The 13,924-nt window shown below is 28.0% G+C and overlaps 2 protein-coding genes across 2 annotated transcripts in view; one reads left to right on the forward strand and one right to left on the reverse strand.

Moving 5' to 3' along the window:
* Positions 1–1,577, forward strand: part of LOC126742862 (uncharacterized) — a 32,173-nt gene extending 30,596 nt beyond the window's left edge. Inside the window, exon 4 of the mRNA XM_050449680.1 lies at positions 1,476–1,577. Coding sequence (XP_050305637.1) covers positions 1,476–1,479 — 4 coding nt within the window. The 3' untranslated portion in view covers positions 1,480–1,577. The remainder of the gene's footprint in view (positions 1–1,475) is intronic.
* LOC126742861 (lachesin-like) overlaps positions 1–13,924 on the reverse strand; it is a 260,367-nt gene that overhangs the window by 96,844 nt on the left and 149,599 nt on the right. The gene's annotated exons all lie outside the window — the stretch shown is intronic.

The following is a 13,924-nucleotide window of genomic DNA, read 5'->3' on the forward strand; positions in this document are numbered from 1 at the left end:
AAATGTTTTTAAAAAATCATTACTTTTCAAAATAATACACTATTTAAAAAGGGTCAGCCATTTTTGAGAAATTTAGACCTAAAATTTTTCCATCTCAGTTTCTATTGGTCAAATGGTAAAATTTGTAAAGGACAAAGTTGTAGATTAGATCGTGTTTTATAAGGATGGTTTCTATCATTTTTTGTATAGAGTCAACCATTTTTAAACCTGAAACATTTTTCAATGACGTACTGCCTCTAATTGGAAAAAAACCCTTTCATTAAATGGATAAAAGTGTGAAAGGAAAAATTATATTAAAAAATATGCAATGTGAGCGTTTAAAAGCTATTAATAGGACAGACATTTTCAGAAAGATATAAAAACCGGAAATGAAGCGGAAGCTTTACTTAAAAAAACCGGGTGCTTTTTATAAAAGAAAAACGGATGCTAGGACAGAAAGCAAAAAATATTGAAGCAATTTATATCAACTATGGCAAAAATCTATATGTATGTAATATGTTACCACGCAATGATGCATCCTAATATCGAAAATAATCGATTCATACATTCATTATTTTCTATCTACTAATAATGCCATATTTTATACTTATTCAGGAAAACAAGGCAACAAAAGAAGCAGAGACGAGTGTTTTTTGATTTACCATATGCTATATAATCATTTAGAAGATAAAGTGACAGAACTGTATATATTCTGTGATTTATTTCCTGTCCGCAGATATTTCTATATGGAGTACAATAAGGATTTTGCTCTACTAAACCAAACAAATAGAGCCGAGACTCCTGCAGACTGAATTTCAACCTTTGAGAGTAGTCGAAGTCAGCCAGCACCTTTCAAGATGGATAAGGTAGTTCGCGTTTTTTTTTTGTCAACGGGACACCCTCTTAAAAAATATTTATAACAAAATTTGTCCATTGCCGACTAGACATTTTAAAGAACGAAGAGTATCAAAGAAAAATCGGAGACTCTTTTACCATCGTTCAACTTTTAACGAAAAATAGTAATTAACTGACATCGTCGAATAATCTCCTTAACTGGGTATCAATAAAGGAGAATTTGAGATGCGTCATTTTCATATGAACGTAAAAGAATTACCACTATTATATACATAAATCCAAATTATTAAATTTTTCTTTTCTTTGAGCTTCAGATTCCTTGTCGAGAAAAGCTTTCCAAATTTTTTCATCATAAAGCGCAAACGTACCTATAAAGTCTGCCACATAATTAGTGTATTTTTAGCTTAAGATAATACTTAACTACTTATTTATTACTACTTAATCTTTCTTTTTAATTATTTATTGATCTTGCTTTAAGTTTTTATTCTTTAGGTGTTTCATTTTATTGAAAGAAAATATTACTAAATAATATAAATAATTTGCCTAAGAATGTATTTCAAAGCTATGTCTTTTTAATACATAACTACTGAGTTTCTAAACTAAAATTTGTATTTTTTCGAAATCATGTTTCATGATTTCAGCTAAATCTCCATCAGTCAAGAGTGACGAGCATACCGCACGATATCTAGAAGGTTGACGAGAATCCAGAACAACAATCAGCCGAATATATAAGGAGCCGCATCGCCGATAGTTAGTAAAGTAAAGTTTGAAATATTGGCGCGAGATTGAAATAATTGTAATTAAATAGATGAAAATAAATATTTTTAGTAGTCGCAAGTAATCGTGTTTTCGTAGAAACATGTCTAAGTAAATTAGTTGACAATTTTCAATTGTTTTAATTCACACATGATAACTAGGAAAACGATACAATATCAGTAGCGATTGTATCCATCCGCAGGTAACCCTAGTTTGGGAGAACTAGCGACCTCATTTAGGAAGACAAAATGAGTCAAACATTTGTTAAATGTGAACATTGGAATGGTAAGCACTCTTTTAACAGCTTGGTATGACTTTTATCCTAAGTTTATATTGATGAAGAAAGTGCAGTAAGATGCTTATAGATCGGCCTTACTGATGTCTCAGAAATAGGCACTGTTCCTTTTTGAATTATGACTATACTCTCATTGCAGCTAATTTTTTTCGAAACTGTTTTGGAGTTTCTTATTACTTCTAAGAAAAATCTATGTGAGGTTGCTCCAAATACTTTATAATGAAAAATTTATATAATTTTTGAGGTTTGATTTACAGACATATTTTTCAATATGACTGATTACGAGTATAATTAATTCTAGATTCTATTTTTCTATAAACATAAAAAGTCTTATCTTTATTTATGTATACAAATATTTTTTAAGCCGGTTATTAAGAAAAAGTACTGACGCTGGATTTTTATTAAAAAACTGAATTACAATACATAATCCTAAATGTCAATTCTACATTTATTGCAAAAAATTCACAATTTGTCTGTTTTAATCCGGCTTTTATTCCAGTTTGCCCTTTTGCACCTGTTTAAGTTCAATATTTTATATTGATAAAATATAATTAAAGCTAGACAAGAATTTTTTTTTTTTAATTTTTCCTTCTGTAACTCATAAAACTTTATTCCCATTGTGTTTTTTTATGGTCAATAAAATTCTACCCCACTTTTTATAAATTTCTACCGTTCGACTTGATTTCTTTAAATAGTATTAGGAATTTATTTTCAATGGAGAATCTATAACAAAAAATTATCACATTTTGTAGCTCTAAATATAAATTTTACAACTCAAATAAAATTTTTCTTTCAACTAGTTTTGTATTTTTCATCGTGATTTATTAATTGTGTGAATAGTTTGTAAAGCACTTACTTTATTCACTTTTAAAGTACCATCGATTCTTTGAAAAAGAGAGGTTAGCAATGATGTTAAAAAGAAAAAGGTATGGTAAGTCAAAAACGTAGATAACTCAAATTTTCTTGAACGGGTTCTGTCCGTGAATCTTTAAGTATTTTTTTAAATTTTTTTCTTTTCTATTGTTTTTTTCTTGGTTTTTACTTTTAATAAGTAGAAATACGTATCGGTAAGTACCTTTATTTTTTCTTGGCCTTGACTAACGGAATGTCCTTTTATCTAAAGACTTTTAGCATCATAGTTCTTACTTTTTAATAAAGGGTCTAGTATTAGAAAAACTCAACTTCTAGAAGGTTTGTGTAGCAGTAAAACGAAATGACGACAAAGCAAAAAAGGATAAAAGTTGAAATTTAAGCCTTAGAACCTCTTAAAGCTCTATTTTTATTTATATTTTGCCGTATGAGTCTGAGATAACAAAAAGAATGCTTAGTAATCGAAGATTTTTAAATGTGAAGCATATCATAGTACCCCATAATATAAAGCACTATACAATACTTGGAAAAAAATTGGATATAGGAGGAAAAAAAGAGTTTTTTTAAAAAACAATTCCCTTATGTTTTTCCGCCTGATGTTTCAAATAGATAAATTTTAAGCATATTTTTGATTATAATTAGGTAAACTACGTCAAAAAATCCAATTTCCAAAAAAATCAAAGTAATAGTTTAGGAATGAAATGCTAGAAAACAAAAAAAAAATTATAAAAAATTTAATTTTATTTTTATTTGTATATTCATATCTCAGTCTTAAGTTATCACCAAGGATTATTTTAAAATTTGTAGTTTTCGAAAAATTTAAAGTTATTTAAAACCAGATATCATATTTTAAAGAATCTAATATATTACTATTTTTTTTGCAATAATTTTCCATTTATTAACATTTAAAAAATAATGGTGCATAACCTAAATGGGTATTAATGGGAACACTACCAAAAAAATATTAGCACGTTGGAACTTGCAATTTCAAATTATAAATTTATTTAACGCTTTTAAGTATTTTTATTATAATTATTTTCAAGCAAATAAAACCAACCATATTTATTAAAGTTATTATAGCATAATTTGAAAATACTGTTGACTGACTATGAGTAAAAAAAGTACGTTTTTACTCACATTTTTTACCTTTGAGGATATTAGTTGTTAAGTATATCCTATTATCATAAACTAATATTCACTCACTAATTGGCATACCTGACCCGTTTCAAAAAAGAAAAAATATAAAAACAGCCAAGTAGAAAATTAAAACCACTAAAGGTAACGTCTAGTTTTTCAACTGGGTCAAATTAATCCTATCTGACAAAGCCTAGGGATTCACAAAACAACAAAAGCTCAGCGGCTAATATGCACATAAACGAAGAAATTAAAAAAAGAAATGTTAACCCGTGTTTATATAAGCATACAATGTGACACATCTTAAATTTTATTAAAAAAAAATTACTCAAAAACATAAATAATAGAATTTTCAAGAAATTAAAATTTGTAATACACGAACCAGATAAATTATTTTCCTTCTTGAAGATAAAGGATCCGTAAACCTGGAAAAATAACCAGTTACTCCTTCGACGATGTTAAGAATGTAGGGAACGTAACGTATTTCCGGAAGGGATCCCTTGACCCAAAACTTGATGGGAATAAAGGCGGTCACGCAAGAGAGTAGTATCGATTTGTTTATTGCATGCTTTTAATTAATAAGAAATATAAGAAGCTTAATTGCTATTTAAATTTTTTAATTGAATAACTGATCCAGATTTATATTAAATAAGTGGGTAAACTATGGCTTAACCTTACTAATTCTAGTTAAGGTAAAAAAAAATCTTTATTAATAAGTTTTCCTACTTAATCCAAATAATTAGATAAATTAAGAATTTATAGTATGGCAATTTTATTTTAAAAGAGTTAAACTAAGAAATCTATGGTAAAATCAATGGTGAAAGAAATTATTTTTCCGAGATGCTTTACTTATTTACTTCTGATAGATAACTCTGTTCACTCTTAAAGTGTAGTCCTAGGATTAGTACATTTATCTTTATTTCAAATTAAAGTTGCATAATAAAATTTCTTATTTATCTGTACTCATCTGTATCACATTTAGATAGGTTTTCTAAGTACATATTTTCACGTAAAAATCAATGGCGTAATCACGCGTACGGACACATCTTCATCAAATTTTATTAAAAAAATTAACTATTAGGGGTGTTATAAAATAAAATTTAACTTTCGGGCTACTTTAAAGCATTGTTATTAAAGATGTGTAAAAATTAAACAGGAAAATTCATATTTGCTAAGATTTTGTGCCAAAAATGCAAAAACGGATTTTCATACATATTGAAGACGCTATTCAAATAGAAGAGTTCCAGATATTTGATTGCCTACGTATTAATAACAATAACGAACGGAATCAAAACCGGTAATATAATAATCAGAATATTCGCATACTTTGTACTTTTGATCACAAGGCAGCTTAGAACCTTTACAGACCTAACTCTAAAAATTTTGAATACTATACGATTATCATACTACTACAGGATACAGGATATACCTATTAATTTAAGGCACGAAAGTTGTATACAACTGCAGGGGCTCTTCCCGTTTCGAAATAACTAAAGAGAATATTTCAATGTAGATTTCAATAGAGGAAAGATATAAATAATGACTTATGACTAATGGTTAATGGTAATTGCCATTTTGTTCACCGAATCTTAATCTGCTAGAAATTTATACTTGAGGCCCTAATAAAGATAAAGTCTATGATTATCCTTTTTAACAAGGGAAAATTTAAGGATACAGCAAGCCTGCGATATTATGCGGCAACATCCGCATGAAGTATCTACTATAATAAATGCCTTAGAGACAAGATTTCGATAAGGTATTATGTGGACTAAATTATGAGCATTTCGTAAGAGTTTGCCTTTAAATTTATTTTATGTTATTAAAAGCCTTTAAATAGATTTGTTATTTTTAAGAAAATAATTTAATTAAATTTAAGAAAAAGGTCTTAAAAATATTATTATTTTGGAATTTTTTGAATAAAAGATTGATACTCTTTATGTTTGTTATCTAGGCATTTTTTAACTAATAACAATATAATACCTAATCATTAAAAGGGTAATAAATAAATTTTAGGTAAAACCCTAAATATTACAATATAATGTATGTTATTTAAGTGGAAATATGAGTAAAAAGTTTTAAAAATTAAAAAAAAAACACATCAATTAGCTTCATTAAAATAATTCCAATAAAACTTTCTTACACGTTTATGATTTTTTTTAATATTTAAATTTAATATTCTTAAAAACTTTTATTTCAATATGGAAAAGTGACAATAAATCGATTAAATATGTAATTTTTTAGGGTAAAGATAAAGTGCATTATTAAAAATCAAATATTCCTAACAAAAGCTACTAGGTCTTTAAAAAAAAATAAGTTCACACTATACATTTTTAACATAGATATTTTTTCAATTTTTCGTAATTTTTTATAGCAATTCTTTTATGTAAGTTTATAAAACATTTTTCGCGACATACAAAGTTACAAGAGCTGATTAAACAATACGACTGTTCGCTCTTGTTCGTGATTCTTTATATATTTTTTTCTTTTTCTTTGGTGGTCTGAATGCCTTGACCTAAAAAAGCCAATAAACAGAAATAAGCGTCGGCAAATACCCCTTATATTTCTTCTGCTTTCAGATTCACGAAGTATCCGGACAAAACTAAAATTGTTTTTAATATAATATTAGTTAATTAAAATGTGTGTTAATATTCTTATGACCAACACTAATTTTAATAAGATTCATAACACTTCTTTTTTTTCTAGATTTCACTAATGCAAATAAAGAAACTCTAAGAACTAGCTGACTCGCTGCTTTATATGCACTGTCCAATCCTAAAATTTTATATTATACAAACATTTTAATTAAAAGGTATAGCAACTTGGTAATGGTTTTAAATATCCTATGATAAGTAACTTTCTTAATAGTTATCACTTTGTAAAGCCTAGCTCACTAAGGTTTAATTGTTTTGAAATAGAGAAGTTTACTGGCTGGCAATAAAGTGCAACAGTGCTCAGGTTTATTGCTTATTATGGTGTAATATTACAATATAGTTCATAATAAAATTGTAGATCTTTATAAGGCTGTATAACACTTTTTAAATTAAGGTAAAATAAAATCCTGCAATCTCCCTCTACTTATTTATTAAACATTTAGTTATTTAAAATTCCCTACATGTTTCGGACACAGTGGTGTCCATTATCAGGGGATAAATTATTTAAAATTTGTATTGGATATACGCCCCAGGGTTTAACTCCATGTCAAGAAACCCTTTACTTATAGTTATGTTTTTTTTTTTAATTTTATTATTTTATTTATTTATATTCTGTTGTTGACAAGGACCGAACAGTATACTAAAAAATATATATTTCAAACTTAAACGTCTTGGATTTTCATTTCACCTTAACCTACGACTCTGTAAGTATGGATTATTTCTTCACTAATACGTTTTAAATATTAATTAAAACATATTTGATACATATAAATATGTAAAAGTAACAAAAATCAAATGAAAATGAAAATAATAACTTGGTAGGCAAAAGTTAATTTAAATTAAAAAAACAAGGTTTGTTTAACTATTAATTTATATTTAAATATCAATTTCAATGAATAGAAAATAAAATTTTATATCAATGAAAAAAAAATCACAAAAATCAGTTTCAAAATCTTTTAAATGCTGAAATATGTTGTGTAAGATATATGTACATAAATATAGGAGTACGACTCCAGAAAAGTCTTATGTTTGATTTTTATTAAAATGATTATTAATATCACTTTATTAGTTTTTTATTTTTAATTAATTAAATTGTTACTTATTAAAATTAAGTATTAATAGCATTCTATTTAGATGTCTAGATATACCAGTGAAGTTATATCGCTCTCTCTTTAACTTAATACTTTGACTTACTAATTTTGGCACGCAAGAAAAAAAAATTTCATCCTTATTTCAACGTGTAATGAATAAGTTAATTTAAATATTAAAAAAAATATTAGTAGTAAATACCATAAAACAAAATATATTGATAATAATACAAACATATGACAGCTTTATACGCGATCACGCACCCAAAAGCTCCACTATTTTATTTTAGTAAAGAAGTATTTTTTAACATTAAAATTTAAATTTTTAGTGTGTCTAATTTAGTCTAACAAATGCTTTATATTGTACCCTTATTAAAAGAAGTCTGTCGTATAAAGTTAAGGCAATAAAGAAAATGATTACAACCGAATGTACAAAATTAATTAAGCACCAAGAAAAAAAATTGTTTCCAAGCTAAATAAATTAGAGACAACCATATCTTCAAAAAACGGTAGTTTCAGAATTTGTGGTATGGAGATTATAGACAAACAAAATGTTTATGCAGAGGTGTTAATTTTTTAAGAAGAACGTCAAAATATGGATTTTTCGTTTACTATTATTAAGCAGGGTAGGAAGCTTATAGTGATAGTCCATTTTGTATCAATAATAAAAAAAAGTATTACGGCTGTCAAAAAAGTTACTGGTTGTCGAATGAAAAAATCTTTTATTGGACATCGGTAAATCAACGAAGAAATCAAGGTAATAATATCAAAACATTAATGTATATACTTAGTCGTTTTAGTACTTCTGAATCATGGCATGAAATTATTTTGCAGCTTATGTATTTACGATAGTTAAATTTTTTTCTCATGGCACCACCATTGTTGCTACCATTGTACCACCCAAAAAACACTTAACAACATTATTCATTATAATTTTACTATATACTTCAATTTATAGTCTTAATATAGAATATTTAATTTTTGTTTGTTTTATAGTGGGCATTGAAAGAACTTTAAGGTTATTAAGTATTTTTTTTATTTTGCAATATTAAGGAAATTTATTTAGTTATCAGTAGTTCTTCTAAAAAAAATGTCTTTAGGGTTTTTTCGTGGAAATAATGTTTTGGAAATTTAGTGTTTAAATGTATAGAATATTAATTTTTTATATAGCAGGTATCTTAATACTACCACGTTTTTTATTATCTTTTCAAATTTCAAGGTTTTTTCATTACGGTAGAATTATTTCAAATCTCAATATAGGGTATTTAACTATTTTTAATAATGTATTATATCTTTTCGTGGAAATATCGCGGTTAAGATTACTTTAAGACTTCTTAAGTTTTTAGCTGCAAACAGAAAACGTAATTCTTTTTTTTTAGAATTTGCTGCATTAAAAATTTATTAAATTTTGTGTTTTGATTATAAGCCTCGAATTTAAAATTGCTCATTTTACCATAAAATCTATTTTTATGTGGTTCTTAGTAATGATATGATGGTATTTCTTACTAAGACGTGGCTGTCTGATGTTAATATTATTGGTGTGTTTTCGATTCCAAGAGGTGTTGCAGTTTATTTAAAGAATTTAGATGTAAATTCGTTATTACTTCCTCACTACACATATTTTAGAGCCTTTTTAAACTGAAAAATGGGAAATTTTTTTTTTGCTTCTTTGTATTTTATTCTTTGCCAAATACCAACTTTAATAAGTTCATAAATAACTTCGAGAATATTATTTATTTGTTCTTCTGTTGGGAAAATTTTATGTAAAGGCGAGATTAACATTAATCTATTGATTGAGCAAAATTCTATTTTAACGGTTTTAATTTATTTCAAACTTTAAATGAAACCACTCGTAAATCAAGTAATTCCACATTACTGATGGTATTTTAACCAAAGATACCAGCACTGTCTTATTCGAGGGTGTTTCGGATCATAATTTGTTTATTGTGAACTAGAAATCGAGAAAGCTGATTGAAAACTTCAAAAAATTACATATAGAAATTTTATTAATTTGAAAGCTGATGCTTTCTATTTTCTAGCTATTATTAATCAATAAATTTTCTTGTTATAATATATGAACAAAATATACATAATAAGATTTCATTATTAATCAGCTTCTTCTTTCTATTTTTGATAGACATACTCCATTTGAAAGGTGAAAAATAAGTAAACCTTGGGCTCCACGGTTGGCATCAAAAATTAAAGCTTTTTATGGGGCAAAGAGATGTAACATTCCAAAATTTTAAAAGGACCAAAAATGAGGATTAATATAAAAATTTCAAAAATCTTACATTATAAATGATAAGCAGGGAAAAAACACAATATTTGAATACTGTATGTTTTAAAGAAGACTTAGAGGACGCTAAGAACTTTTATCGTATATCTAAAAAAAGACTTAAGCGATCCTGATAATTAAGCTAAACCCAATGATATAAACAAATTTGTTCGTGAATTTCTTCGAAGTACTTCTGATTGCTCTTCTAAAATAAGATTCGATGAGCAGAGTATTTTTAATATTGGAACTCAATTTTTTTTTACATTAACTTCTGTTAGTAAAAATAATAAAACACTTCATAGTTTTAGTACCAATGCTTCAGAGGTGGATGGAATTAATGCTAAAATCTTGAAGTATTGCTGTCTATTTTGGTCGTTTCGACATTCGTCGCATTCACGATTGTTGCAGGATTAATTACGCTTTAGACGGGATCTGGAGAATCCTAACTTTTGTTCATTTGGTTAAAATATTTAAAAATGACTTTATTCTAAATTTTTCTTTCAAAACTGAGACACCCACCATAATTACAATTGCCTTCGACTCTTAATGGAATTCGCCAATATTTTTCATTAAACCACTATCAATATTATCACCATTTTAATTCTTTGTTATTGTTTACAATATGCTGTGCATGGAGAAGATTTCACGGCAATTGAATTGGTCAACCGGTTTACTAAAGCGGACGCCAGTGGCGCCGCGTGTCGAATTATTACGATTTGGCCCGTAATTGTACTTTCCACTAGGCACTCTATGGTTTGCTTATTAATGACCTATGTATGGGTTTTGGTTGGGCCCATAGCGGCTAAACCCATAAAGTAACGAGTGAAGTTCCTCAATCTCCGGTCTTGCGCCCAGACGTCTTTTGGACTACTACTTAAGCAGTTCCGCGACGCATCTGGGGGTCTTTCCAGCTCCTGCGTCCGTCAAGAGTGAACCGTGCTGCCCGCTGTGACGGAGAGAGGTTTGAAATAAATCTATTATCATCTCTCTCCGCCAGCACCTTTTTTGTTAAAATAACATCTAAAACTAAAATGCATTAGTGTTTCTTCAGTTTCAACGAAATATTTTTGAAGCAGGATGGGTTTTAGTAGGTTGATGCCTCTCGAAACTTCGTAAGTAGTTTTCACCGTTGGTGACATTTTATTTGGTGTTCCGTGTTTCCATTGAGAAATCTCTCTTAGGGCTCCTTAAATATGACAGTGTAAACCGCCAGCCGTGACCCAGCAGTGATGAGGATTTCGCCCTTAGCCCCGTCAACACACATCATGCCGTAAGCCCTATGTGGTGAAAAATTGCCCATCGCGGGCTCTCGCCCCCGAAAGAAGAACACCATGGAACTTGACCCGTAAGCACATTCTTTTAATCTTAACCATATTCTTCTTTTGATTTTTTTTGTATGATTTAACATGAATTTATTATCACTTTCTCATTTTAATATTTAAAACTTAAGTAACTATATTTATGGTATAATTATCTAAATTAAAACAATTCAATGTTACGCCTTATTATGTAATGCTTCCGAAGTGATCACTGACGAATTCAGGTATCTACCTTTGGGTTATAAACTTGTATATATATATATATCTTTTATTTATTTTTGTTTACCTTTTTAAGACCATCTTGTATATTTACTTATATTTACTTACCATGTAGATTTAACTCCTTGTTTCTGATAAATTAAGCTATTGAGTATGAAGACTTTAATAAACACCCTATTTAAATTAAATTAAGGTGTTTTACTACTGAGTGAGTGAGTGTGACTGAGGCAACTGACCATACAGAGAACCCACGAAGCCGGCCTGATAGGTTCTTTTTTTTTGTTCCATCTTTTAAATTTAACAGGGTTTCTGGAACCTATCAGATCTAGGGAGTTGTTCTTGTTGTTTAGAACTCTTAAACCAAGACTGTCGAACAAACTCAACTCCCTAGAAATAGCCCCTGTAAACCGAATAGTCTTGCCGGTATAATATTTATAACATAACACGATAAAAGGAACAAATTCATTTAAAATATAGGTGTTTTTCTCTTATTCTTTTATTTTTCAGACACGTTGATTAGCATTATTACTTACGCGTTTTTTGCAATAAAACTTTTCTCAAGTAAAAACTTTTTAAATGAAACACCCGGTGTATCATAACATTTTACAATTCTACCATATATTCTGAATACTTTTTATATAGCATACCATATGCCTAAAGTCATCTAAAGTTTGCCAAACTAAAGGTAATAGACTAATGAAACATATGACACTAAAAATAAAAGTTTTTTTTTTAGTCGGTAACAAACTTTTAAAGTCAGTAAATAACTTTGAATTGCACATTTTTAATCAGATCGATTAGTCTTATTCTTTGTCGAATTATAGATAATATTTGGATTACGAATATACAAGGTGTTCGAAAAATGGACGGAGATATTTCAATGGGTGATTCCTTGTAAAAAAATATGAGACAATATTTCTATAAACATGGATCCGGAAATGCAGAGTTTTCAAGATATAAGGCGATAATTTTTTTTTAAATATTAATTTTATATTACTATTAATTATTTTTCTAGGAGAACTGACACATAGTGAAGAACACGACGAAGTGAGATACGAAAAAAATACAAGAGGCAAAAAAGCTGTATTTTTAAATGCTTAATCAAACAACAAATATTAAAGTTGAAAAAAGGTAGTGGTGTACATTTTTTTGCCAAATAATATTTGCTAAGATGTCCCCCAGGACGCCACTGGACCTTATAATTTTAATCTAATTAGGGCTAAATTAGCCACTTAATACAACAAGTAATACTGGCAAATTCCAAATTTATATTAATAAAAAAATCAGTTAAAAAACAAATATCACCCTGTATCTTGAAAACTGCATTTCCGGACCCATGTTTATAGAAACTTTTTCTCATATTTTTTTACAAGGAATCACCCATTGAAATATCTCCGTCTATTTTTCGAACACCCTGTATAGTCACATTTCTCATAATTTTAATGAATTTAACTGGTTGAGGATGAACAGACGTAAGGAGCTGCATAATATAAATAATAATGGGTAACTTCTTCTTTACAATTCTATTAAGCGTTTCATTTCCACTAGCCTCCAAACCTAGATTAATAATATACTTCAATATTTACGCCGGGGATATCAGATGCTCTAGTATAATGCTTCAACATTGAATAGCTGGATTTCAGCGCTCATTTACTTTTAATACCATAAGGCTACGAATTATTATTGAATTAACAATACTTTATCTAATCTATTTATCTTCTTTGTTAATTTTGTTGTTACCATTTAGTTTGATTCAATCAGATAAGTGGAGTCCATTCATTGGTATTGTTCTTATAAAAATAAAAGTAATAATATTAATATTAATTAAATATTTTAAAATAGGATAAATATATTCAATTTATCACCAACAAATAGTATGCTTATATGCAAATATAATGAGTTTAACTTAACGTATTTTAACATCAGATCTTACTTATGGTATTTTAGTTTTAGAAGTTTACTTACATCACTTAAAACCTATTAATCAGATACATTATTTAAGGAAATTGATATTCTTAGTATAACATTATGTTAAGAAATTATATACCCAAAGTATTACCCTGCGATAATTCAGAACGAGAGATGTAGTTAAAGGGCTAGAAAATTTTTACAACATGCGGCTAAAATAGCAATTTTGTAAGCAAAGATGTGCCAAGAGTAAAAACCAAAATGGCCCAACGATATTTTTTGTACATAAGTCTCAAAATACATGCTAGCCTACACAGGGAACTTTCAGAAAAAAACACCTTAAAATTATTAAACTCATAACTGTAAAAAAACTCATGACCAAAAACCTTTTGCTACTACTATGTCTAAAGTACCTGCTCACTTTACCCATTCTCTAGGGTTTATAAAGCTTAGCTTTTTACAAAGTAAAACATAAAAAATGTTTTTTAAGTACAAATTTTTAATTTGCCAAAATTATTAGAGACATAAAATTTAGTTAGAATTAAATTATGGGCGCTAAAATTACATACGGTAGC

Source organism: Anthonomus grandis, chromosome 12 (genome assembly GCF_022605725.1).
Source record: "Anthonomus grandis grandis chromosome 12, icAntGran1.3, whole genome shotgun sequence".
In the NCBI taxonomy this organism is placed as follows: Eukaryota; Metazoa; Arthropoda; class Insecta; order Coleoptera; family Curculionidae; genus Anthonomus; species Anthonomus grandis.